Genomic DNA, 26911 nt, shown 5'->3' on the forward strand with positions numbered 1-26911 from the left:
CTATTTTGCCCTTCTCTTTTAACTCCCAAAATTTCCACTTTGGTTTGACTGATGTCTATATTAGTCTTTATCCATTAATTATTCTTTCATAGTTTATGATTATATTGCTTCAATAACTAAACTTCTTATCTCTCAAATAAAGTTGACTTTCATTCATCACAAATTTGACCCTTCACAATTAGGAAAAGAAAAATAAGGTCAGAATTGTAAATAAGGGAAAATACACGTGGCATCCGCATGTAGCGAGTACCCAAAGAAACAGTGGCCGAGAAAATTTCCCTCCATGGAACAGCCTTCCTTCTAGTGTTGGGCTCACTTTTTTCTTTCGTATCATCCGACGTAATTTTCTCGTCCTAGGAAATTTTCCCAAGAGAGGGGTTTCGAGTTTTTGTTTTCTCTGTTTTTTCTTTTTCTCTTTGGACGTCTTTTGTAGATTTGAGGTCATGGGAAAAGTTGCGGTGGGAGCAGCAGTGATAGGGGCGGCCGCGGTGGTGGCCGTCACGGCTTACATCGTCCGCCGCCGCATGCGGTGCGCGAACGGCAGGGTAAAGGCAATGGAGATTGTGAAGGACTTCGAGGAGGATTGTGCAACCTCGTATTCTAAGCTGAAGCATGTGGCCGATGCTATGACTGTGGAGATGCACGCGGGCCTTGCTTCCGAAGGTGGAAGCAAGCTCAAGATGCTGATCAGCTATGTGGATAATCTACCAACTGGGTAATTGTTTTCTTTTGGTTGTTTGATCCAATGTAGGTCTTTTTTATGATAATTCGACGATCTCGTAATGGGTATCATGATTTTGTTGATTTGGTGAATTTTATGATTTGTTTGATCTGATGTGATTCAGCCATGAGGACAATCTGCCAAATGGGGTTGCTTTTCCCTTCTCCTTTTTATTCTTGTGTTTGTTCCGATCCAATGTGGCTCATTTTTACGGTAATTTGATGATCTACATAACCGGTAGAGTGGATTTTTTGACCTGAATGATTCTCTTCTTTGTTTGATCAGATGGGATTAGTTCTATGGCGATTTTCATGATCTACCCAATGAGTATTGGGGTCTGTTTATCTCCTTGATTATTATCTTTATTTGATTCAAATGCGAGCCAGTTTTGTGATTATTTGATGATATTCCAAATTGGCATAATGATTTGATTTATATGATCATTTTTGTTATGATTCAATGTGATTCACTCTTACAATGATTTGATTGCCCGTCTAATAAGTATTATGGCTTTGTTTCAGGTACAATGTGGGTGTTCTTTACGCCCGGTTTTTGATTAGTTTGATGATTTTTGATTTATTGATTGCTAAAAATTTACAGTCCACCGAATAATTAATTTATCTGTTCAATACATTGTCACCCAAATTCCAAATGGGGTGAACCAACAAAATTGAATAGGCAGAGTCGATTGTTTCTGACATTAGGATATATTAATATCCCCCTTCAATATGCCTGTGATACTTAATCTGTATGTGATAAGCAGCCATTGGATTCATGTATACGCTGCAAACCAACATATGGAACTTGGCCTTATCATATTCATGTCTTTTAATATTGAGATCATGTATGGTATTGGAAGTATGATGTCATAACTTGCAACTTCCAGGTCAAGCCGTGAGCAATGAATAAATTCTGTATATGGATACAATGAATAACAATTATGTCGGATTGTGTGAAACTAATTTTAGTTTAGTGGACATTCCTCAATATGTTAAATAGATGGTCTAAATGAGATTTTAGTTTGATATGTGTGATTGTTTCATTCTTCCTATTTCAGAGATGAGAAAGGATTGTTTTATGCATTGGACCTTGGTGGAACAAACTTTCGTGTGTTGCGGGTACAATTGGGAGGAAGGGATGGGCGCATTGTTAATCAGGAATTTGTTGAGGTGTCGATTCCTCCAAATTTGATGGTTAAGAGTACAGATGTAAGCATTTGTCCTAGTCCAGAGTGTTGCCATCCTCAATAGTTTGGTACATATATTTTAAAGTCTCAAAAAATGATTGTGGTTTCAGGCACTGTTTGACTATATTGCAACTGAACTTGCAAAATTTGTTGCTAAAGAAGGCCCAGGTTTTCATCTTCCACCTGGTAGGCAGAGGGAACTAGGTTTTACCTTCTCCTTCCCTGTGATGCAAACATCAATCAACTCTGGGAATCTTATTAAGTGGACCAAAGGGTTCTCCATAGATGATACGGTAAATCCTGATTTCTTGTGCCCCTTTTTTATAGGCAAAGAAAGATTTATAAAAGTGTCCAATAAACCAAGGATGTATCCCTAGTACACAAGGGGGTATACAAAGGGCACCAATAGGTAGAGAGGACACGAAAAACGACTTTTTTTGTGTGATTCAACATGCATAACTTCTTTTGTTTTTTATCAAAGAAATAGATGTAACTCTTTTTGGAACTCGGCATGAAATTTATGCATGTCTTCATCATATGAAATTAGTTTTTCTATATGTGAACTGTAATTTCCCCTCAACCATATTTTCATGATCCTAGTTAATAATCCTTGTGATTCATTTAATGTTGAGTGGCCTCTCTTATTTCCATGACCCAGGAAGTGGGTACTGTTTGACTTTCATAGTCCATTCTCTCAATGTTAACATGGTAAAATATTCACTTCTAATTTTTTATGTCAAAGTGCAAATGGTAGCAGAACTTGTTATTATGATATATTAGTTCAAAGAATCAGTATGGAAGTGGAATGGTTACTGGAAATTATTTTTGATGCAATTTATGATCAAGACATCACTTAAGGTTGGTTTTTCCTAACTCAAGCACATATCTACTTTTCCCCCTTTTATGTTTTGCAAAACGTATCCAGTATCTCCAATTGCTTTTCTTGTCATGGATGATCAATTTCTCAGATAAATTGGATGGTCACTTTGGTGGGCCAACAATTGTTAGTTAGAATTACACTTTTATGCATATCATTGAAGAAGCTGCACACTGTATAATTTGGTTTGTTGCTATGTTCACCATTGTTTGAAGCATGTGACCTTAGACTAAGGTCATATAATGTTTAAATTTATTCTAGGTTTATCATCCTTGAAGTCCAACAATAATTCCTCTCTACTTTCTGTATAATCGCTGCCTCACCCCTATCTAGTCTGTAGATTCTATAAACCAAATTGCATCATTGGCAAATAACATTCATCAGAAGTTTACTTTTCTGTTAAATTAGCATTTATTGAATTAGTATCTGCACCAAGAAGTTTTGAAGTAAACATGGAAACCTGGTATATTTGACAGTTGAAAGGATGATCTTGTTCCACTTTGAAGGATAGATTGGCCGTAACTGAAGACAGTATTGTTTTCATGAATGTTATTTTCTTACTCAGCTTCTTTTAATTTCTGGGTGAATAGATTGGCCGAGACGTGGTGGCAGAATTAACAAAGGCCATAGAAAGAAAAGGCGTTGATATGCGTGTGTCAGCTCTTGTAAGTTAAAGTTGGTTGCTTCCCATTAAGAACACTAGCAGGACCTCTATTATGTTGGTTCATGCGAATGATCATTAATCTTTTTCTGGCACTTGTTATTCTTTATTTCAGACATCTTTGTGTCGTAGGATACTTCTCCAAGTTATTATCTTTCAATTTGGAAGTTTTTGATGTACAGTGTTGACTCTAGGTCAATGATACAATTGGAACACTAGCTGGAGGTAGATACTTCAACGATGATGTTGTTGTTGCCGTGATTTTGGGCACTGGATCTAATGCAGCATATGTGGAACGTGCACAAGCCATACCAAAATGGCAGGGTCTTCTACCTAAATCAGGAGATATGGTTAGCAATTCTTTAGTTTCTATTGTTTACTTATTTGATTCTGATGGTCAGATGCTATCTTTCTTTCTTCTTCATGATTGTGATATGTAAGTAAAATGTTAGTAGGGTTTGAAATGAAATTTATGATTGAGATGTATAATTGAAGCACCTCTGATATCTTGCTGTAGGTTATCAACATGGAGTGGGGCAACTTTAGGTCATCACATCTACCATTAACAGAGTATGACCGTGCAATGGATATTGATAGTTTAAACCCTGGTGAACAGGTGATTGTATATATTTAAATTTTTGTAGTTCCTAAGTCTTTGCTTTGCTTCTGTGTTTGTCATGATGCTACACATATTCTAAGATTTTTAATGCTTTTCCACAGATTTTTGAGAAGCTAGTTTCTGGCATGTATTTGGGCGAAATTTTGCGTAGAGTCCTACTCAGGATGGCTGAAGAAGCTGCCTTTTTTGGTGCCACTGTTCCACCAAAACTTAAAATTCCATTCATATTGAGGTATTTCCTCAAATTTATGGGCTATCCTTGTAGCTCGTGTTTTTCTGCAACTAATGTGTTTCATTTCTTTCTTGCAATTTGCATGCGATGTCTGTTATGGGTCCAAAAAAAAAAAAAAAACTGATATGCACTGTCTGCATTTGCTCTTTACTTCCAGTTACCTATATTTGTTTAAAAATGTTTCAGTCATGTCAGACGTTATAGAACACCTATCACCCAAGGCAAAAACTATAAAGAGAGTCCCTCAAGTGTTTTAATGAGCTCCCCTATTTCAAGGGGTTTTCATATGCATAATTTCATGATGTGAATGAACTTTGATACTCTCCTCCATTCAGCAGATTTTATTGAAACTCTCCTTCGACTTTGTCTGTGTGCACAATCCCATTTTAATAAAACTTTGGTTTAGAAGAATAGGATTAACCCGATGTAAAGATTATGAAGATGAAATGAGCCTGAAATTGTATTTTTGAAATGACTGGAAAAGGGAGAGCTCCTTGCGGAAGGTATTAGAATGCCATGATTTGCATTACTTAAGACTCTTAATATAAATGAGAATACTGCAAATATGAAGCTAACAGAGACATTAAAAGAGCTTCTGAAATTTATTTTGTTTGCTTAGATTCTCTTTTGTGCTTATATTCAGTATGAAGAATAGAATAGGCAAAATATGTAGTAACATTCTACACTGTGCAATCTGCAGGACACCTGACATGTCATCCATGCATCATGACACATCAGTCAATCTCAAAGTGGTTGGGATCAAAATGAAGGAGATTTTAGGGGTATGACCTTTTCTTGCCTCACAATCTCATAAGGAGTTGCTATAATAACTTTTATTTGCTTTTCATATTTCTTTCTCCAGTGCTTCATGTTTTCATGGTACTGTGGGAATTATCTTTTATGAGATTTATGCAACTTCATTCTTGGGTTTTTCTGCTCTGCACCATAATCTTGGGGCTGAACTCAAATTTAGCCATTCTCACTTCCTTCTCACCCTCAAACTGCATTCAGTGAACAGAGATAGGAAATGGATCTTAGATGCCACTTTCAAATGTCACATGTTCAATTTGATTTGCAGTAGCGCCTTTTGCATGGGATAAAGAATTAAACAGTCGGAATTTGTCCATATTCTTGTTCTTGAACAGCACAATGCAACATGTAGGGGTTGATTTGTCCATTCCCAAGTACTTTTTCATGCTAGAAAAAGGATCAAATGGACAGAATTTTTTCTTTATCCTTTTCTTGAAAACTGCTTCAGGGATTGAACATGAAATTTGTGAGTACTCTCTGTTCAACTGTTGCAGCAACATTCTATGTTTTCATTTGCTTTATATTTGTTATTGCAGATATCTGACACCCCCCTGAAGATGAGAAAAATTGTTGTTCAACTCTGCAACATTGTAGCCACACGTGGGGCTCGCCTTGCGGCTGCTGCTATCTTCGGAGTTCTGAAGAAAATGGGCAGAGATACAGTCAGGCCTGGAGAGAAACAGAAGACTGTCATCGCCATGGATGGTGGATTGTTTGAGCACTACAGTGAGTACAGTAAGTGCTTGGAAAACACACTGAGAGAATTGGTTGGGGAGCAAGTTTCAGAGAGCCTCTTCATTGAGCATGCCAATGATGGCTCAGGCATTGGAGCTGCCCTTCTTGCTGCCTCTCATTCCCAGTACATTGGGGTAGAAGAGTCCTGAAAATGGTTGGAAACATTGAGCCTTTTTCCGAAGAAAGTTTCACCTTTTCCTGCAATCTCTCTTCATTTCTCAAACCTTTTCCTTTTTCACATTTTCCCTCATTTATTTCTATACTTCAGGTGATTTTTCTAACAAATCCTTAATCTATTGTTCCACAGAATATGTAACAGAAGTGGATTAATTGTATAAAAGCAGGACCTGGGGGCTGCTATGCTCTTCTGTTCCAGCCTGCCATTTTCCCCTTGATTTTGTTCTTCCTGCCAGATTATGGCTACCAATTCTGACATTGATTAATAAGATGGGGAATTTGAATTTTTCTTCAATACAGACTGTCTGCAGATCACCTTTCTCTATTTTAGTCCTCTAGATTTTGTTCTTTCAATCATACAATTTTTGTGTAGCTTTCTCACTTGGAATTAGCTTGCTGTGGTTCTTGGATATGCGCAGCTAGGATTAAGTCATAAGTCTGAGATGAAAAGTTCGGTTCTGAAAGTTGGATCGAAAGCATATTCACAATCAGAGCACAATGTTGCCTTCACTGGGACATTAACCTGGAGAAAGAATGCTTGCAAGTGTTCAGCATACAAGATCAAGGTCAGTATTGTAGTTCATGCAATTTTTAGCAAGTACTATTTCAAATCCGGGTGATTGTGAATTCATGAAACTCATCTGTAGGGGGAACAATTCTTCTATGGTTATGTTTTGCCGGTCATGTCATATTTACTGTACATGTAATATCCCACATCAAAAAGGGTCATAAGTTTTTTATACTATCTATGTAATGGGTTTCTTTTAAACTTTGTTGACGTATTTTAAAGCTGTGAAGGCCTAGTGGATCATTACAAAAGGGTATTAGAGCTGGTCATGTCATATTTACTGTATATGTAATATCCCACATCAAAAAGGGTCATAAGTTTTTGATACTATCTATGTAATGGGTTTCTTTTAAACTTTGTTGACGTATTTTAAAGCTGTGAAGGCCTAGTGGATCATTACAAAAGGATATTAGAGCTGGTCCCACACCCCATTGTGGGACTTTTGTCTCCATGACCCCCTCACCCACTAAGGGTTGTCTATGTTTGAGTGACCTTGTAATCTTATGGGACATAATGGCAAGGAGTTATTGTAATACCCACGTCACATAGTCCCACATGTTCATCAAACTAGGTATATTTAGCAAACTCCTCTTACCTATATACATAATTTTTTTTAACTTATGAGGACCCATTGACTCAAAAATGATAATATCTACATGGTAGGGAACACGTGCATTACAATGTAAATTCAATCAACATCTTCTAATATGACTAATGTCCTGTCTAACAATTATTTTTTAAGACAGTTTTCTATTCTTCAAAATAAAAAAATATGTTTGACAATAAAAAAAAACAAAAACCATTTTTCTATTCTTAAAAATAGAAAACATATTTTAGCTGTTTTCACTTGTTTTCTCATAACTGTTTTAAAAAGTAATTATAAAAATATGAATAACGAAATAAAGCATTACATATAAAAATTATTTTTAAAATATAGAAAATAAGTATTTTTCATTTGTAATTATAAAAACTGTCATATGAAAACACCATACTTTCCATTTTTAAACGATCCTCTAATGTTGATCTATGTATAAACAGAATGCACGTATTAGGATTAGTATGAAGTGTTGTGCCTTCTGTTAAGCATTTGTATTCGCATACCTACTTGATAGAGACAGATTGGAGAATTATGGAAGGGGATCCGACAAATATCCAATTGAAGCAACCTCGAAATGATACCAATTTGAAAACAAATGTAAATACTGCTCCAAGATCTATTGTATCATCCGGTGGTTGGCTGCAGAAATGGGGCCTTGCTATATTGTTCTTCACAATATAAGCACCATATATATTATATTCTAAGTACAAAAAGACAGATACATAGGGACATAGGGTTGTTATATTTGATGGGTTATTTGACCAGGAAAAGGGTGTGCCCATTAGTGTATTATGTAGAAGTGGAGATGCCCAAATTGTTGCTTTCTCTATGGAATGAATGCCTTGTTGAAATTTTTGGGAGCAAGGCCTTCCTTGTCATCCCACTTGCTGCAACTGCAGATGGAGAACGACACTAAAATTCTTAGTGATGCTATGTGAGTCAATTGAAGTATATACCCCTTTGAGTATCATGTATTTACATGTATTGTCCTCCTTCTTCAGCCCTTTTAGTGGACTTCCCACCTTTTCCCCAAAAAGATATTGATGAATACATCGCTAGAATGATAACTTCATCAATTTCTATGTTTTTAACCGTAATATCTCGTATCGAATAGGAAAAATAAATAAAAATCGTGACAGTATATATATAATGGGTTCAACCAGCATTTTCAAGTCGTGAGAATGATTTAAAGATGACGATTTTTACGATAATGTAATAAGTATATTTTTACATCGACTCCCTTTGAATTTTAGTAATTAGTTGTTTCAAAAGTCATTATTAAGATTGGTGTTCGTTATTATAACTATTTTTGGTAATTTATAATAAAGTTTTCATTTTCACGTGAGTGATTTCTAGGTTTATTGTTTTTTCTATCAACATTTGAAGCATTTGAGGTTGCATCAATTAAAGATATATGATTAGAATGATTCTATTGTCAAAACTTCATGTTAAATTTTTATCATAATCATCAACTCTTTTCACCCCCTTAATATATCACATTAATTTTATAAGTAATTTTTAAAAAAATCATTTGATAATTTGATTGTGGAAAATATTTTCTTCTTTTGTATTGTGATGGAGTGAAATATCTATATTTATTCATGTACTTATATTGAATGTCATTTCTGTAATTAGATCCAAAAGAAGCCCCAAATTCCCAAACACTCGTCTCCTCAAATGAGAGCGGGAAACACAAAATTTCGGGAGAGAAACTAAATCACATTCCAATGCCTTTCCATAACCTTCTCTCCCTAAAACTCCGCCATAATGGGCGGAGTGGCCACCAAGCCTGGCGGAGTCACCACTAAGACTAGGCGGAGCATACGGTGGCGCGTTCAGCTTCCAAGGGCTGTATTTCTCCACTTCTGGTGTGCGCTGTATATATACGGCAGACAGGTCAAGCCAGGCAAATAAATAACACAGAAAACACTGCATTTGTACGTATTTTTGGAGTTGACATGAAACAAAAATTTGAATTATGTTTTCTTTGTTTCTGTTTTCTTTGCTTCCTGAAAGTATGTATCTGTGTTTTTTGTTTCGATATTTGATTGTACGCATCGATACTAAAAGCTTTTCGGTTTAATTTTCTGCGTTTTGTTGTACGATTTCGTGATTTAGAATTTAGCTGATGATATTATTTAGGGTTTTGATTATAGTCTCTTGAATTGGATGCAAATTTTGGTTTATCGAATCATGGAAAATATTTCCCCATTTTGGCTACTTCTATTTTGGTTTATTGAATCATGGAGAAGAGTTTGAGCGAAGAAGATTTCCTCAGAAAAATTGACATTTTTTTTTCTCTTCTTGGAAATTGAAGTTGCTAAAGAAGAACTTCAGAATTTGATGACATAAATCTATTCGAGAAATCTCAGAAAATTCAAATAAGAAAATGCTTTGAAGTATGTTTATCTTGAAAAGTTTGATAGTTTGGTAATAAAGCAGAATGCACGATAGAAATAATGAAAATTAAGAAAAGTAAATATTATTTTTTTTAAATTTTAAAAATAAATAAATATTATTAATATTTAATTGTTCTTGATCTGTGACAACTCTCTTCTATTATGTGCTTGATTCCGTCCATCTTGCATCTCTGCCCCTTGAATGGAGTCCTTTGACTTTTGGGTTGAAAGTAATTGCTCCTGTTCTCAAAAAATTATTAAATGGTGGTTTAGTAATCATAAAAAAAAAAAAAAAAAAAAAAAAGTTCATACCTTTTATCGTAGTTGTTGTGTAAACAAAAACTTTAATCTAAACAATATTAGATTAGGAATAAAAAGATAAAACACGAGATTTTATCGTATCCTCGTATGAGAAAGAGTTTTTCTATTGTATTATAAAGAATATTACAGAGAAGATATAATTATTAACTTTGAAGATACAATTATTAAGTTTTCAAAACGTCCCACTCCATTTCTCCGTTCTTTGTATCCACACCTTGAACCACAAATCATTAATTTTGCTCCATTAGTATCTCCCAGATGTTTCATCTCATGATTTTTTCATTTATGATCTAGAATATTTATAGAATTATTTTTAATAACTTTCTTTATTCAATAAAAAAATCTAATATTACAATAATATATCAACTTAAGAAATATTTTATATAATATTCTTTACAAAAAATCTTTATTAATTAGAAATTTTTTTGAAAACATCCCACTTCGTTTCTCCATTCCTTGTATTCAACCTGAACCACAAACCATTAATTTTGCTTCATTGGTATCTCCCGTATGTTTCATCTCATGATTTTTTTCATTTATGATCTAGAATATTTATAGAAACATTTTTAATAATTTTCTTTATTCAATAAAAAAATTTAATATTACAATAATATATCAACTTAAAAAATATTTTATACATTATTCTTTACAAAAAAATCTTTATTAATTAGAAATTTGAGGCATTTTCTAACGTAAGTCATGAATGAATTGGAAAGTTTTATGGTGAGATTCTCAAATATTTGTTCAAGTCTCTTGAATATTCTTGAAGAGATCAAAGCTTTTTTCTCTCTTTTAGTCATTAACATATTTTTTAGATTTCTTTTACTAGACTATAATGGGGAGTAACTTCTCTTTTATGACAAAGTTCATACCTCATATATTGTTCTATCATCAAAGATCATGCTCAAAATGTCTTATTGATCAATGGTAGATATTGCAGTCCCTTAGATTTCGCAAGTTTTTCTCTATTTAAGATATGATACACCGATTGAAGGTTTAGATATTAAGGTTTAGCGTTATTTATTTATTTGTTTTAATAGAAAGACATTATTTATGCAGGTGGATCAAAACTTTTATAGCATTTGACCATCATAATTTAGTAACCCATCATTTGGCTTTTGGAGGAGGCTAGTAAATCAAATATTAGTAATACTTGATTGCTTTTAATTTAAAATATTGGTAATAGTTTACACAGAAAAAATAAAATGAAAAAAAAAATAGTGAGAAAAATATTTACTTTCTTATGAAGAAGAAAAGGAATATAAAATTGCTAAAAAAAACATAATATTTTTATATTTTGATATCACGAAAAAAATAATTATATTTTGCAAAATATTAGTCTAATATCTAATATTATTATATTAACATCCTAAAATAATGTTAATATATAATATTATTAGTCTAATATTTAATATTTATACAAAATATTTTTATAGGTTAAATATAATGATATTTTTTTTTTATAAATTTTAAATGTTTTAATCATTGAATATTATTAATAAATAAATAATTAAATAAATAATTACTTACTAAATTATAAATTATAAAATAGTTTCTAATCATGCTTAATATGACAAAGATTCTCTATTTCTTTTAATAACATTAAAATGTACCATATTTTTTTATTCATTGTGCAAGTCAAATATGAGTATGGTAAAACATGCATTATATTGCATAATATGTATTATATATCTTATCTAGTAAAAAAATTATGGTAGAGGGCTAATAAGAGTTCAAAACTATCACACAATAGAAGTACAAAACTATTTTTATGTATAGTGTTTCTCGGGTAATATCCATTTAAGTCTTATTAGTTTTCACGGTTTTAATGCACATTTACGAGGTTGAAAGAAGTCCACAAAATGTATAATGGCAAAAATCATCTCCAACTAAAGTGGGATGCCACATTTATTTATTTTTATAGATATAACGGCCTTATTATTTATCATGAGAATATAAGGTTAAATAGACACTCAACTTCATCTTTGTAGATATCATCCACTTTGAGTTTAACGAGTTCTCACAACTTTAAAGCATGTTTATATAATTAAAATAAATTCATGATATGTCCGATGTTAAGAATTTTTTCCTCCTCCAATCCAATCGAGATGAAATATCATGCTAGCATTTAAATTTTGTATAAAGTATAATATTTTCTTCCAAAACAATTTACTAATGAAAATTAATGACAGTGCGTGACGTGGGGAACACGGAAGGACCATTGTTTTCACCCACACACCTCAATTTTCTCCGTTAAATCATTTTCCATCAACTTCAATTTCAAGTCCTTTTTCTCAACAAGACATTACTAATAAATAATGATGAAGTTACAAGATAGAATTAGTTAATCTGATACCATCCCTGTAGTTGGGTCAAACCATTTATAATTGTAGGAACTTCAGGAATTCTATTCAGTTGTTGGGCGAAGGAGAGCCCATCTCCAAAAGTCCATCTTTCAGCCGCCATGGCCCACAGTTATTTCCACTCTAGGAAATCCAAATTATGAGTTAATGAATCAAGTCAGCCCATGGATTGAAATTCAGCATGAGTCATCCCAGCTTAATGATTTCAACCCTAATCCAGGACTTTCCCAAATATCAGGCTGTGGGCCGAAGTCAACAGCCCACAATAACCGTTTGACCCCATGACCTAGCTATCTTAGACCCTTTTTTCTTTTTTTAATTTCTAAGTCATATTTTCACTTATTTTGTCTAAATTAAATAGAGAAAAATTATTAAAAAAATAAAAATAAAAATAAAAATTAATATATTAATTTATAAATAAATCCTCACACATGTTAGGTTATGTTTGGCTGACAGAATATGAAGATAAGATTAGGATACAGAATTTCTACTGTTAACTTTCGGCTCCTTTTTCATACCAGAAGCCCCACAAATCTCCATGTAATAATTTGTTGGGAACTACCATCCTTCTTCCACTTGGAACCCAGTCGTTTTTAGACTTGAATCTTGAGACAGCTTCATTATTGTTATTATTTATTTCTTTACTTTGCCTCGTGTGGGACATGAATCTTGGGTCTCTACACAGATTCAAAGTTACTCTGGTCCAAAACCATCTCTGTGGCCTGTCCCTTCATTTTTTGCCCTATGGCATCAAAAAGTCATTTTTAAATACCATTCAAATTAAGGGGACCCCTCCACATAGGTTTTTAATTTATTTGTATTTAAATTTTATTTTTTGTAATTTTATTCAATACCCAGATGTAATCATATGTATGAGACAGTGAAAAAGAGCATAAACTTTGGGTATAGCTCAAACAGAATGGCCTTTGGGTAAAAGACCAATTGCCCTTAAGTGGCACCTCTCAATGAAAATGACCCTTCATTCTCAAATCTCTTTTATGTTTCATCCAACTTTTAAGCATGATACCCCCAATCCCCCCCACCCAAGTGTCCAGCCAAGCAAGCTTGATGGTGGTGACTCACTGGTTGATCAGAAAAGGGTAGTGACTTTGTTTTGGTGGAAAGGAGAAAAGGATCAGAGGGCCAATGGGGGGAGACCGGTTAGTGGGACCAGAAAGGGGATATGAGATGGGAGCAGCATCACTGTCAAAGGGTCCGTTTGGGAGGATTGGATTTGTATAGAGACCCCTTTTGAACAAAGTGGGTGTGCTTACTTTTTCTTTCACTTTCTCTCCATTCAAAGCCAAAAAGGACCCCCTATTAGCAGTGTGTGTACTTAGAAGCAGTGGCTCCAATGGAATCAAAGAATAAAAGTGCATGAGCTTTACAGCCCATCATGCTTTTGATTCTTGACTAGTTTTGCAGATGAACATGGCCTTCCAAGATTGCAATGCTGAATGTGCAGAATTTCAAGACCAAAATCTACCCACTTTGGCCTTTGAATAGGACCCCCATTTAGGCCAAAAATCTCACAGAAATCATCCCAAAATGCATTAAAATGCCTAAAGCATCAGAGTCAAAATTATCAGCAAAAGCTTCTTATGTAATAGCTTTCATTAGAACACATGCCAACCATCTGCCTGGCTTTTCTTTTCTTTCTACAAGAGCCAAGAGGGATTGAAAAAAAGAAACTTTCAGAACTAATACTACTACTTGGAATTGTAACATACAAATCTCCTTTCTTCTTTCCCCTTAACCATAGAAAATACACTAAGCAAAATCCCCTTCATACTTCATAGAAAAATCCCCTTCTTCATTTCAATGCAGAGTCAAGTGGTGCCTTTTCTTGCTTGCTGCTACCAACTGAAAACAACAAACACAAAAATTTCAATACAGATCTCAGGGTAGTAGACAAATTTACATGTGGGATGAGAGAATGAGGATCGAAAAACTCACGGCATAGAGCAGAAAGTTCAGAGCTCTTCAACACGCGCAACCTCTTCACCGTGTTCACGAACATGCTGCATGTGACACATCACATGTTCACAAACCGAATTATAAACTAATTCATGTCCAACTACTGCAAAGTATTCAAAATAATAGTGTTGCAAGTGCCATGTATCCAATTACTGAAATGCTTGGATTTAATATATGGAGTTTGAGAGTTGTGCAGGGAACATGTCTATATTCTTTCATCCAAAAAACGACATGCCATTGCGTTGAGCCTTGAGCTTGCTTTGGAATGACGAATGACAAACATGTGATTAAAGAAATCCAAATTATTGCTGAGAGGAGGACAAACTCTAACTACAGAACAAAAGAGGTACATATTTGCATACTAAATGGGATTTGAATAATTGAAATGCATCAGATCCACAGTGGTTAGATGCTTACTGCCATGGGACATCCCCAACAAGGACTCTGTCTCCTTCGTTATCCTCGTAAACAAGCGTATATTCGCCACTCCCATCGAGCAAACCAGTAATAGTTTTCTCTTCCTCATGCTTGGTCTGGATTCCACCAGCAGAGGAATCTCTTTGAGCTAAAACACAAAAAACAATGAGACAAACATAATGAGATGTTATCATTCCAAAACATAATTAAACCGGATGCTTTGAAAATCGGAATGATGTGAAGTAACCTGCTAGAAGGCCCCTGAATAGCTCATCAACAGCAGATGAAAGTTTTTCATAGCTGTCATATGCTGTAAGGTCCACCTTCCTCCCAATTGGAACTCCATCCATATTGATCTTCACAAAAAGACCCTTTTTGCCAACTTCGACCGGTTTTTCACTCGCAATCTTGTTTGGGACCACATCTTGGGACTCGTTAGCCGGTTTCGAAGAGCTACTACTTGCAAGATTCTTCCTAAATGATCGAATTGGAGGCCACCCCACAACTGCAGTAGGCGCAGATCTTTTGTTTTTTTTTGGTACACATGAGACACAAAAGGTGATGAAGTTAGAGGTATGTAGAGAATCAAAGCACCAATTCACAAAGAGAGATCAAATCCTAATCACTACAACCAAATAAGTGTACATACAAAGAAGACAATCATATAAAAAAACTTGCAGTCAGAAAATTTTCCACAGCCATGAAAATTCTGATAGAAAATCACAACCCAGAACCCTGTAAATATAGAGATAATGCATACAGTCTCATTACAAATAGATATGATAACAGCTGGGCTTACACAGAAGAGGTATGATAATGGATTCAGGCTTTAATTGCCAAAACAAGTTAAAAATCAATCATAAATGATCCAAAAACCCAGCAAGCAAAAGAAGTAACAGGAGAGAGAGAGAAAAAAGGGGCTTCCACAAAGAAAAAAAAAATAGAAACAAGAGCCAGAAGATAAAAATAGGAAAGATATTGAAATTAAATTTTAATAGTAGAGACACAGAAAGGAGCTATTATGCATGGACCACTACATGTAAATGAAACAATGTGACTGTGTGGGTGAATATCCTCTGTCAAGGAAATTTAAAAAATAATAATAATGAGAAAAGCTGGGGTACCTTTTCTGAGAGCTGTTGGGCACAGCTGTATTTGCAGAAGCTGGTGAAAATGCCTTCTTTTCTGTATTCTGCAAGTCTACTACTTTAGTGCAACAGGGCTGTGAGGATTCCTTTGTAATAACAGGAGGGCTTGATTGGAACTGAAGAAATGAAGCTTTTGTCTGCTGTTGCTGCTGTTGGGTCTTAACCTGGTAACCTGAAGAAGACCAGGGAGAGGGCAACACACCATTATTATTGGTATTATTAGCAGCTTGTTTCTGGTTTTGGTTTCCATTGCTATTCATGATCCAACCTTCCTCTCCTGTGTTCCTCTCAACTGTCTCTAGGAAACCTCTCTTTCCACAAGAAGTGGTGGTATTGTTGATGATATTACTGTTGTTGTTGTTGTTGCTGCAGTTGTGGGTCATGGAGGCCATGGAAGATAAGTACCTGAGATACCGAAGGGATTCGTCCCTTTCTCTGTAGTTATTATTGTTGGTGTTATCTTTGATGGTCCAGTCCTCACCTGGAGGACCAAGCCTCAGCTCAAGCTTTTTCTCCTCTGGAGAGCCATGGCTTCTCCCTTCACCACTCTTCAGAACCCATTCTCTGTCTTTGGAGATCAAATCTAGCAGCTGTGGACATACCTCATCCTTCCTTGAACACCCCTCCATGGTATTGGAAGCAACCCAGACGAAAAGGTAGCGAAGTTCTGCCTTTTTCTTTCTACTTTCACACAGAAACCGAGCAGGAAAATAGGGAAACTTCAACTGGAAAATGAAAACAACCCAATATCAACCAAAACCAAACCCAAAAAATAATACATATCAACAGAGAAAACAAATGAAATCAAAACCCAGAAAGGTCACATACCTCAAGACCTCAACAAAGCTTAAATCACCAGAAAACCACCTCCTTTGGCCCAAAAATCAAACACCCAGATAGAGAAAAGCCTCAACCCATCAAGCAAACACCCCAAGACTGAAACTTGAACACCATATAAGATATAACATCCCCAAGAGAAACCCCACCTAGAGATGGAAATCCAAAATGGAAAACAGAAAACAGCCTTCAAGGGAAAGAAAAAAGATTGATATCCAGCCTTTTCTCCCGTGTTTTTGCACGCTCTCTTCGTTTCTTCTATAGGGTCGAAGCAGTGAATATACAATAATACAAAGATGAGAGGCAAAGAAAAGAAAAAGGAAAGAGAAAGAGAAGACCAAGGGGGATAACAGTAGCAGAGAGATTCCCTCACTCAAACACCCAAAACAGGAACGGAATGAGAGTTCAACGCACGCAACCACAGCCCTCCCAACAATGTCGTTGTTATATTCAGGAAGCAAAGCGTGCCAAGCTCTCTAAAGCAAGATACTCTCTCTCTCTCTTCTCTCTCTGTCTAGGCTCTATGACTGCCCTAGGCTATGTTTCAGCACACAACCCCAAACACCTCCCTTTATTAGAGTCCCCTTGTAGAGAGAGAAAGAAAGTCGTAGAGTGAGAAAGTGTTTCCACAAATTTTGACTTAATCCCTTGTTAATGATGCCTTAATTCAACTTGTCCTGCTTTTACATTTAAGAAAAAAAGAATCTTCAGAGAAAAGTCTCATAACTCACTCCTGAGAGAAAGTGCTTCAACAAATTTTGACTTAATCCCACATTAATTAAGCCCTTTTGGAGGGTTATCAAAAAAGTGTTTCAATAATTGAAATTTTCTTGGCCTTCTTTTTCTTTTTCTTTTCTAGCTTCTACACATTTAACAATATCCCAAGCAATTTTAAATAATTTTCTATCAAAAATATTTTTTATATTTGATTTTATAAATAAAATTTTATTTTTTAAAATAATTTAAGAATTTTATTTTAAAAATGAAGATGGGTTAGATTTAAGAATTTAGAGAGAGAAAAATATTGGAGGTTTTAGAGAGAGGAAGTGTGATGATAGGATTTGCATGATCCCATATTTGCAGGGCTTTTGGTGCAATAAAAACATGCACCACCCATGATGTTGTCGGAGAGAAGTGATAAGAAGTGGCCAGTCTCTTGATAAGGAGTGGGTGGACTGCATTTGCAGCCGTCAGATCAGAGATTCTTGTGATGCGAGTTGAAAAACAGATGAAATCTGCCACAGATATGTGGGAAAACTGTCAATCCAACAGCTGCAAAGCATTCTCTCTGTTCAGTTCTTGTCCATCTGATAATAATCTACTCCGTATATTTTCTCATCGCTGTTTAATAAGTCGGGAAAAAATCGTCTGCTTATTTGTCAAAAGTACCTTAATGCCCCCCCTCATGCCCTGCTGCCCATTAATTGAAAATTGATTCATAATTAATTTCCAGTCACTTAATGTTAGAAAATGATAAGGTCCAGCCCCATTTCCGAATCTATAAGTATTGAAAAGTGAGCCAATCACCACAAAAAATTTTAATTTAGTTATGTTAAATTATTTTCATTTTATATATATATATATTTTTATCAAATTCATCACTTCAAAGATTATTGTAAAAAATAATTATTAAACCGACCCTTAAATTTTAATTTATACCATATTTTAAATTTCTATAAAAATGAAAATCTATTTTAAGAAATTTAGAATTTATTTGATCGAGTAATTTAGAAATATTTTTTCGTTTTAAAAATAAATAAAAAACTATTTTTAAAAAATTTTAATATTATTTGATCACCGTTCTTTAAAAAAAAACTTTTAAAAACAAAAAAAAGACCAAAATTAAGAAATTAATAAATGTAAATATATAATTTTAATCATAAATAGGGTTTCTTACTCGACTCAACCCACATGTACTTGAATTAAATTAAAGTATAAACGAAATATTAATTAAAAAAAACATTAAAGTCATGCTTGTTACATCCAAACCTACTCTTTGTAATTAAAATAATTATTTTTAAATAATAAGTCAATTTCTGGTGAAGACCTCACCCTCCTCCACACGTGAACATTAAATTAGGAAGTTGAAAAAGAAAAAGAAAAAGAAAAACGGTCCATTTTTAGAATGAATGGTTGGGATTGCGTATCAGATGTGAACAAATAGACACATGACATTCGATTCATTTCTCCTCATGCATGAAAATCTACGTAACTGAAAATGACACGTGTCTTTGTGTCTTGTTGTGCCCAACCTTCATTCTATCCTCTACTATTTTATCTCACAAAAATTCTATTTGTTTTTTTCTTATATATTTTTTTTTCTTGGAAAGAATATTTATATTTATAATCTAAAGATTTTTATAATCGATATGTCGGTGATAAACATATACCATTGAAAAATAATGCATTTTTTTCATAACATGTTTCCTAATTTCCATATACAAGCAAATGTCATAATCATGACATAAAGTCTAATGTTAGGTTTGTCGATATAGAATATAAATTTAATAAAGAATTATAGTTGAGATATTCAATCAAACTAATCGAAAAAATGTAATCCGGATTATTGAAAATACATCACAAAATTTTAACCGTTGAACGATGTTGACCAAACCGTGTACATACACAAATAAAAAATAAATAAATAAAAACGTGAGATATTTAATGTAATTCGACAATTAATGCGATTATGATGTTAATCAAATGAATAATGAAATCATACAATTGTGAAGTCCTATGAAAAAAAAAACCTATAAATTATGATTGTACAAAATCAAACTCTAAAACATAAAAAGAGGTTAAATATATGCAATAAAAGCAAACTCGTCATTCATCATATAAAAAAAATATCTAGGAGCTTGACATCTTGAACGAAGTATAATAAAACCGATAAGACTTCGTAATCCAATAAATGATGATACAGATATATGAGATTGAAGTTAGATAAATGAGATAAAGTACAAATAAATATGATTAAAGTACAAAACATAAAATTGAGATAGGAATTAATAAGATTATGATTGGTATAAGTAACACATACGGTAAAAATTTGATAAGGAAGATAGTAAAAACTAAAAAGGATTTTAATACAAATCTTATATTTTTTTTCATTAAAAAGAATTAATGTGACTTATATAAGCTAAAAGGTGAAAACATAATTATTATATGGTTTGATAGTGATTATAAAAAATATTTTTATTATTTATAATATTTAAAAAAATTATAATATTAAAAAAATAAAAAATATTTATTAGAATTACTATTAAAACGCGCTATATATTTGACTTAAAAATTTAGTGTATAGTGTTTTGATAATTTTAAAAATAATTGAAATTTTAATGTTGAAAATGGTGAGATTTCACGTGTGTGGTGGACTAAATAATCAGCGCCGGATAATGTGACAACTTTAGATGAGGGCACTATGGTCATTTAGATGAATGGATGAGGGTTTGTTAACCGGACCAGCAGGTTAACCTCGAAGAAGTGACCGGTTAGGGGTTGGTCGGCTGGTACGGTTGGATACTGGGGAACGCATCATAGCCTGGGCTTGTGAATCTAGGACTGACTGACACGTGTCAGTTTCTAAAGTTGCTGTGAGGTGCTGGGTCCACCATCGTGTGGAAGGCTCGTGACCCTTTGGCCTCCGACCACCCAACATGTTCGACCTTTAACGCCTCATTTGTGAGTCGGCGGCATTATTACGTACTACACCTGTGATTTTAGTCTCTCTTTTTTTTTTTTTCACACCTCGTTCTTTTGTCAATATACTGTTACTTACATACCTCCACTCTCAGCGCGTAATGGACACGCTATTAAAATTATCATTTTTATTTTTATCCCATGCGTAAAAGCAAATGGATTATTTAATCCACCATGTGCTATAAAAAAGTGGATTTGATTGGCATAACTTCTCCGTGATTAAAAAGAGTTTGAATAACTTTTACTTTATTATATATATATAATTTTTTCTTATATAAGATATAATAAACATCTTCATCAAATTGACAAACAATTCGTACGGATCAAATAAACCTCTATACTGAAGTAGAGGATTTATTCTGATATTATTTATAATAATTCATTATTACTCGGGTGAATATTATCTGTTTGAGAAGTTAAATGAGACCTAATAATTTTAAAACATGTTTAGGAACTCATATGCATATTTATATAACCACGGTGACTTCATCCCTTATCCGATATAGGATATCACTGAATTATTTACTTATTCATCTACGTGTGCTAATTTTAGATATATGATGAGATATTATTTCATTTTATATATTTATTAAGATGAATTTTAATTGAAAATATTCTCATAAATATTCATATGAGGTAAAAACATTTAACATTTTTCACATTAGTGGCTTGTCTTAGTTTGAGTGCATTTAATGGTTTCAATGTGTACTATACAATGAAAAATATTTGAATAAATTTTTATGTTTTCACACCATTTTTAATATTTGTTGCATTTATGATATATTTTTTTAATTACTTCTTTGGGAGTCATGATAGCGAAAAGAAATGATGGAGATGGTTGTGGCTATACAATTGATCCTTATGAATCTAATGATATGTTTTGAGGAATATATTTGACAAAGCATCATTTTGGTGGACAACAAAGCAACTAGTGGTATTAGATATTAAAATTTCGAAGACAAAAATGTAGGATAAGATAGGAGATGAAATCGATGAAAGCAAGTCAAGCCCGATTTTAAATACGACGAATCAAAAGTTAGTTCACCGAGGTTGATAGATAAATCTATAAATCTATGGTAAACAGGTGTACATCATAGATATTTATAGACAATATAAATAAATCAATTGAATCAAGTTTGATACATGATCAAAGATATGCAAATATTGTCTTAAGTCAAAAAGACATCATAAGACGTGACTTTAAACGATGAAACATAATAAAAACAAATGAAGTCAGAAGAAACACTTTACAAGATGATGTACTACAAGAATTCGAAAAATAAATGCATAGATAGGATGATGTAGAGCTTATAAAATTTCAATAAAATTAAGGTCATCAAGGTAATTAGAGGCAAGTACAAAAAAGAAAAAAAATCGTTGTTAAGAGAAAGGAAGAACATAGAGATCGATTTATGAAGACATTGTCACGACTATTATTATTATATAGGAAATCATTGGGACCATGAGATAGTTGTGGTTAATATTCATATTAAATAAAAAAGTTTATATCATAAATTATGATATTGGTATTTAGAATAAGAATAGAAATAATAAAAATGAAGGATAAAGAAGGGTGGGGGGGAGTTAGGTAAGGACAGGAATAATAGGATGTTAGCCCAAACAGTGGAAGAACTGTAGGGAAAGACACCCGGAGGGGGTCCAACTCCCAACTTCGCCATGGTCTTTCTTGTGTGTGGAAGTCGAATCTCGAATCTTTTTTCATACAAACACATTTTTCTCTCTCTCTCTATATTATAATGGGATTGGTGGTGCAATCTGGTGCTTCGCGTACTAGAGCATGATATTAAATCAAAATCAAATCAATCAATCAGCATCAAAGAGATGGATGCAGATGGTAATGTGGGGTGGGGAGGAATCAAGGGTGAGAGATGAGTTTGAGGAATTAATAGGGTGCAAGGCGTGACACAAGAGTCACATCAAAATAAAGGAGGTGGGTACTGGCGATGATGATGATGGCATTAGATGTTATTGCTACTCAGACATGGCGCATTATGCTTAGGATAAAGCTGCCAGTCATTTCATCCTACTCACTTTGATGCCGCCTTCTTAACCGTCTGATTCTTTTCCTTTGTCTCCTGTTTGGATGTCCTACTTCTTTCTATCAATTTTCCCTGGAAAATCCTAGCTTACTGGATCGGTATCCATCCAACATTGAACATACCATCTCCATACTAGAAAATATATCAATGTTGATCACACATCCAATTCATAACTTAATTTAAATTAGTTTTTACTTTAAATATTAAAGGTTGGTGGATAAAATTAGCTTAGATTACATTTGGTTTTTGGAAAAGGAAAAAAATAGTTAAAAAAATGGTTTTCAATATTTGATTTCATTGTAGAATATAAAAATGAAAATAAAATATAATTAAGATTTTATGTATTTTAAAATTATTTAATTTTTATGTAATAAAAATATATATATATATATATATATATAAATAATTTATTGATTTTAAATTTATTATTTTATTTTTTTCTTACTTTTTATTTTCTTTCATTTTTTTTCTTTATTTTTCTTTTTCTCATATTTTATGAAATATAGTCTTAAAATTTATTTTAAATGATGAAATTAACATATTTACTTTCATTAATTTTAACTCATATTTATTTTTATTAATTTTAAATAATAAATTTATTTATACAACATATTTAAAGTATTATAAATACATTGAAAAATCATAAAAAAATAAGTCATCGATATAAAGTTATATTTCTAAAATATCACAACACTAACGTGAGTAAATGAAATAAAAAGATTTAAAAATTAAGAATAAATTAACTATATTGATTTAACACTTGAATTAAAAATAAATTTAAATTATTTTATTAAATATATTTAATATATTTATAATTTAAATTAAGTTATTAAATCATATTAAATTATTAAATTGATTTATTAAACACCCGATCCAACCAAACCCGATGTTTAAGAAGGTGCGAACATAATTTTATATTGCACACATTTGATTTAATTATGGTTTGCTCCACAATTACCCAAACATGAAGCAAATTTCTATTTAATCAAACATTTTTAAAAATTAAAACTTAAAAAAAAAATCACAATTTTTTATAACTGTAAGTGAATTTTTAGGATTGACTATGGTAGTTATTAGCTTAACGGTTAGGAATCCCACATTTTTTTCAACGTAAATCCGACAATTTTTTCTAAACCTACCTCCCACTCCTCTTTTGAGTCAACTTGATTAGACACTGATTTAGGGTTTTTTTTTCTGACAACATTAAATTCACTCAATTTCTATAAGTTCAATTCGGCACGACAATTCATTGATGCTGGACAATTTGACTTGGATTTATGAATTCTTATCCTATGTTTGACCATTTCAAAAATATTTCTGTCCACGTGGCTGCATATGCTACACAATTTTATGGGATTTTCTATTTGCAACTAATAATTTATTTTCAAGGATTTGTGGAAGTGAGAACGCATCCAACGAGGAAAAGACATATTCATACAAACAGGATTTAGATACGGGTTCAAGTTACTTATTGAGAATGTATAATGAGAGTAGTCTCTAAATTCATATATATATATTAAAAAAATTATGATAATTAATTAATTAATCCTAAATACAAAAAAAAAAATGGTGAAAATCAATATATACAAAAATAATAATGAGATCTAATTACAAAATAAATAATAAGAGTGAGTTATTTTTACATTGTTATTAATATTATATTTGAAAAAAAATTATGTTTATATATGAATTTTAGTTATTGATATGTTTGGAATAAGTTAACTTCCATTGATAAAAATTGCATTATTCATAGTATGTGGTTTATTTTGTTGGGCTTAATGATTTTTTATTTTAATTTTTTTTATATTCTTGAAAAGTATTAAAGAAAAAATATAAAGAAAATATTTTTTTAATATTTAATCTAGGAAAATATGATAGATATTTAAATACGATTAAAATTAATAAAAATTTTATCTATTTTAAAACTATTTAATACTTCTCTTTCTATATATATCAATATCAACATTAATGCTAGCAAATTTATGATTTCTTGTCATTCAAAGAATTTAAATGAAAATTCAACAAATCATTTCAGATACGTTAATTGATCAACCCTGTATATATGTATATATTTTAAAACCGATATTTTAATATTAAAAATTTATGATTTCTTGTCATTCAAAGAATTTAATTGAAAATTCGACAAATCATTTCAGATACGTTAATTGACCAACCCTGTATATATGTATATATTTTAAAATCGATATTTCAACATTGCAAATTTATGATTTCTTGTCATTCACAGAATTTAATTGAAAATTCAACAAATCATTTCAGATACGTTAATTGACCAACCCTGTATATATGTATATATTTTAAAATCGATATTTTAACATTGCAAATTTATAATTTCTTGTCATTCAAAGAATTTGATTGAAAATTTAATGAATCATTTTAGATATGTTAGTTGACCCGATTCCTTTTTATATGATAATTTAATATTTTAAACTTATGATCTCTTGTTATTCAAAGAATTTGACTTGAAAATTTAACAAATCATTTCAGATACGTTAATTGACCCTGCTCATGTCCATCTATGTTTCAATTAATAGTGAAATTGTATCCCTATTTCATGAAATTTAAGGGTAATGTGCATTTAAGGGAAAAAAGAAAAAACAAAGAAATAGGGTAAGAGTAGTAAGACGATAGAAAAGGACATGTTCCTACCCAACAATCGAAAAATGGGGAGTAGAGGAGAACAAAAAAAAGAAGTGTAGATGGGGAAAAATCAAACAAAAAATTTCCTTGTCGAAAGCCAAACAAACCACCCCCCAAAGGTGGCCTTAATAAAGGCAAAATTGAAAACAGATGTCCCAAATGTCTCTGTGCTCTCCACATCAATCCCTTTCTAAAGGCCCGTTTGGCATTTTTGAAGGAGTGTGTGTTTGGCGTGGAGAGATGAGAGGGCTTTTGCGTGAGAGTTGAGAGAGAGACAGGGGCTGCTGCCTCCTCTTTTGTTAGAAGAAGCTACTTTTTCCACGTTTTTAACATCAACTCATCCACCACCAAATCATTCTACTAAAACTACTCCTACAAATCCCCCCATTTTCCCATATGCTTATTCATTTTTTTTTTCATTCATTCATTCATGTGTCCTCCTTCCTTTTCACTCACTTTGCCTTTGCCTTTGTGGTAGACCCTACTACCCACTACCCTTTCTTGTTCTGCCTTTTTTTTTTTTTTTCTTGGGATATATATGATGATGATTTCCTCTATTAAGATAAATGAAATGCCCCCACTTCCTCCATCCCTTCACCTTCTATGATCCGAACTTCCCTTTTTGGCTATTCTTTTTCCTTGGTTTTTTTTTTTTTTCTTCATCTCACTCATTGCCTCCATGACTCATTCTATTGGTTTTGTCATGTCCCCCCTTTTTCCTCCTTTTCGGTCCTCTTTGGGCATTTCCTCCATCACGCGCCGCCCTAATATCTTATTCATATTTAAAATTTCCATAATGGGTTTTTCACATATGTATCATCCATTATTTATCGACTCTCATTTAGGACATTTATAACCCGAATCCGAATCGATATCATCATAACATACCCATTGTTTATATCTTATTTATTCATATTTTGACCTCATTTATTTATATAAATTTATACTTAATTCATATTTGTATATCTTTTTTAATGATTTAGATTTCACCGTATATTTCCAATGATCGAGATAACATTTTTCTATTGACGGTTATATCGGTGAGATTCTGATTTGATTGTGATAATTAGAAGCATGAGGTAGGTGGCTAAAAAGTTAAAGATCTTGATAACAACCATCATGAAAGCTTCTTTTCTTAATTATTGGTGAAGTGTGGATTGTATTAGTTGTGACCATGATGCAATGCATTCACGGGGGGTTCCCCTTTTCAAAAAAGCCAGTTTTGAAGCAAAAGTCTTTATTCGGAGCTCATTATTTTAGTTAAAACCATTTTCATATGACAAAGGTTACAGGGCCTGCTTCCTTTGATTCGATGATGGCTTCTTTTCGGGTTCGATTCTGCATTAAGTCAAGATTACACCCAGCAAACAAATACCCTCTTTGCTGCTGATGATGTCTTGCATTGCTAAGAAAAATGTAAGCAAAAGCATTTACTTTAACAATAAATATAAAGCAAACTCGATGACTGTAAAGCAAAGCTAATACTTTAACGACAATGATAAAGATGGTGATGAAAATTGAAAACAAAGATGAAGCAAACATGGGAGTAATGAGCTTTACCCCGTTACAAGAAACACGGGAAAATGGTTTAGGGTTTAAGGTTTAAGATTTAATCGTAATTTCTTGTAGTCTAGGTTGATGAGGGATGAGGCTGCTTTTGATCATGGGTATATAGGGAACTGTAACCACTCTGGCTTTTTGGGGAAAAAGCCTTTGTGCGCGGAAAGAGTAGTGCAAAGGAATAATGCACCATTGGATTATTCTTTCCTCAAGATTTGAACACAACCACAAAAATTATGCTAGTGGGTGATTGAAGATAGTGTTAATAGAGGGGAAAAAGACACAGCC

General features: G+C 32.8%; 2 protein-coding genes across 3 annotated transcripts; one reads left to right on the forward strand and one right to left on the reverse strand.

Moving 5' to 3' along the window:
- The first annotated feature begins 311 nt into the window (after positions 1 to 311).
- LOC100244595 (hexokinase-2) lies at positions 312 to 6313 on the forward strand. Its single transcript, XM_002283538.4, has 9 exons — positions 312 to 715; positions 1779 to 1929; positions 2018 to 2200; positions 3375 to 3449; positions 3640 to 3795; positions 3963 to 4061; positions 4166 to 4296; positions 4997 to 5078; positions 5643 to 6313. Exons 1-9 carry the CDS (start codon positions 444 to 446, stop codon positions 5988 to 5990), a joined length of 1497 nt encoding a protein of 498 aa, XP_002283574.1. The 5' UTR covers positions 312 to 443; the 3' UTR covers positions 5991 to 6313.
- Positions 6314 to 13796: 7483 nt separating this feature from the next.
- Positions 13797 to 17255, reverse strand: LOC100266914 (auxin-responsive protein IAA18). 2 transcript variants are annotated; one of them, XM_059739479.1, is made up of 7 exons: positions 16638 to 17192; positions 16078 to 16534; positions 15786 to 15981; positions 14909 to 15183; positions 14662 to 14809; positions 14224 to 14288; positions 13797 to 14130 (listed from the first exon to the last, which is right to left on the reverse strand). In XM_059739479.1, exons 2-7 carry the CDS (start codon positions 16436 to 16438, stop codon positions 14081 to 14083), a joined length of 1095 nt encoding a protein of 364 aa, XP_059595462.1. In that variant the 5' UTR covers positions 16439 to 16534; positions 16638 to 17192; the 3' UTR covers positions 13797 to 14080. The 2 variants fall into 2 exon arrangements, with proteins under 2 accessions (XP_059595462.1, XP_010654616.1); XM_010656314.3 differs by having other exon boundaries at positions 15786 to 16534; positions 16638 to 17255.
- Between the last annotated feature and the right edge of the window lie 9656 nt (positions 17256 to 26911).

The sequence above is a fragment of the Vitis vinifera genome, chromosome 9, assembly GCF_030704535.1.
Source record: "Vitis vinifera cultivar Pinot Noir 40024 chromosome 9, ASM3070453v1".
NCBI classification, from domain to species: Eukaryota; Viridiplantae; Streptophyta; class Magnoliopsida; order Vitales; family Vitaceae; genus Vitis; species Vitis vinifera.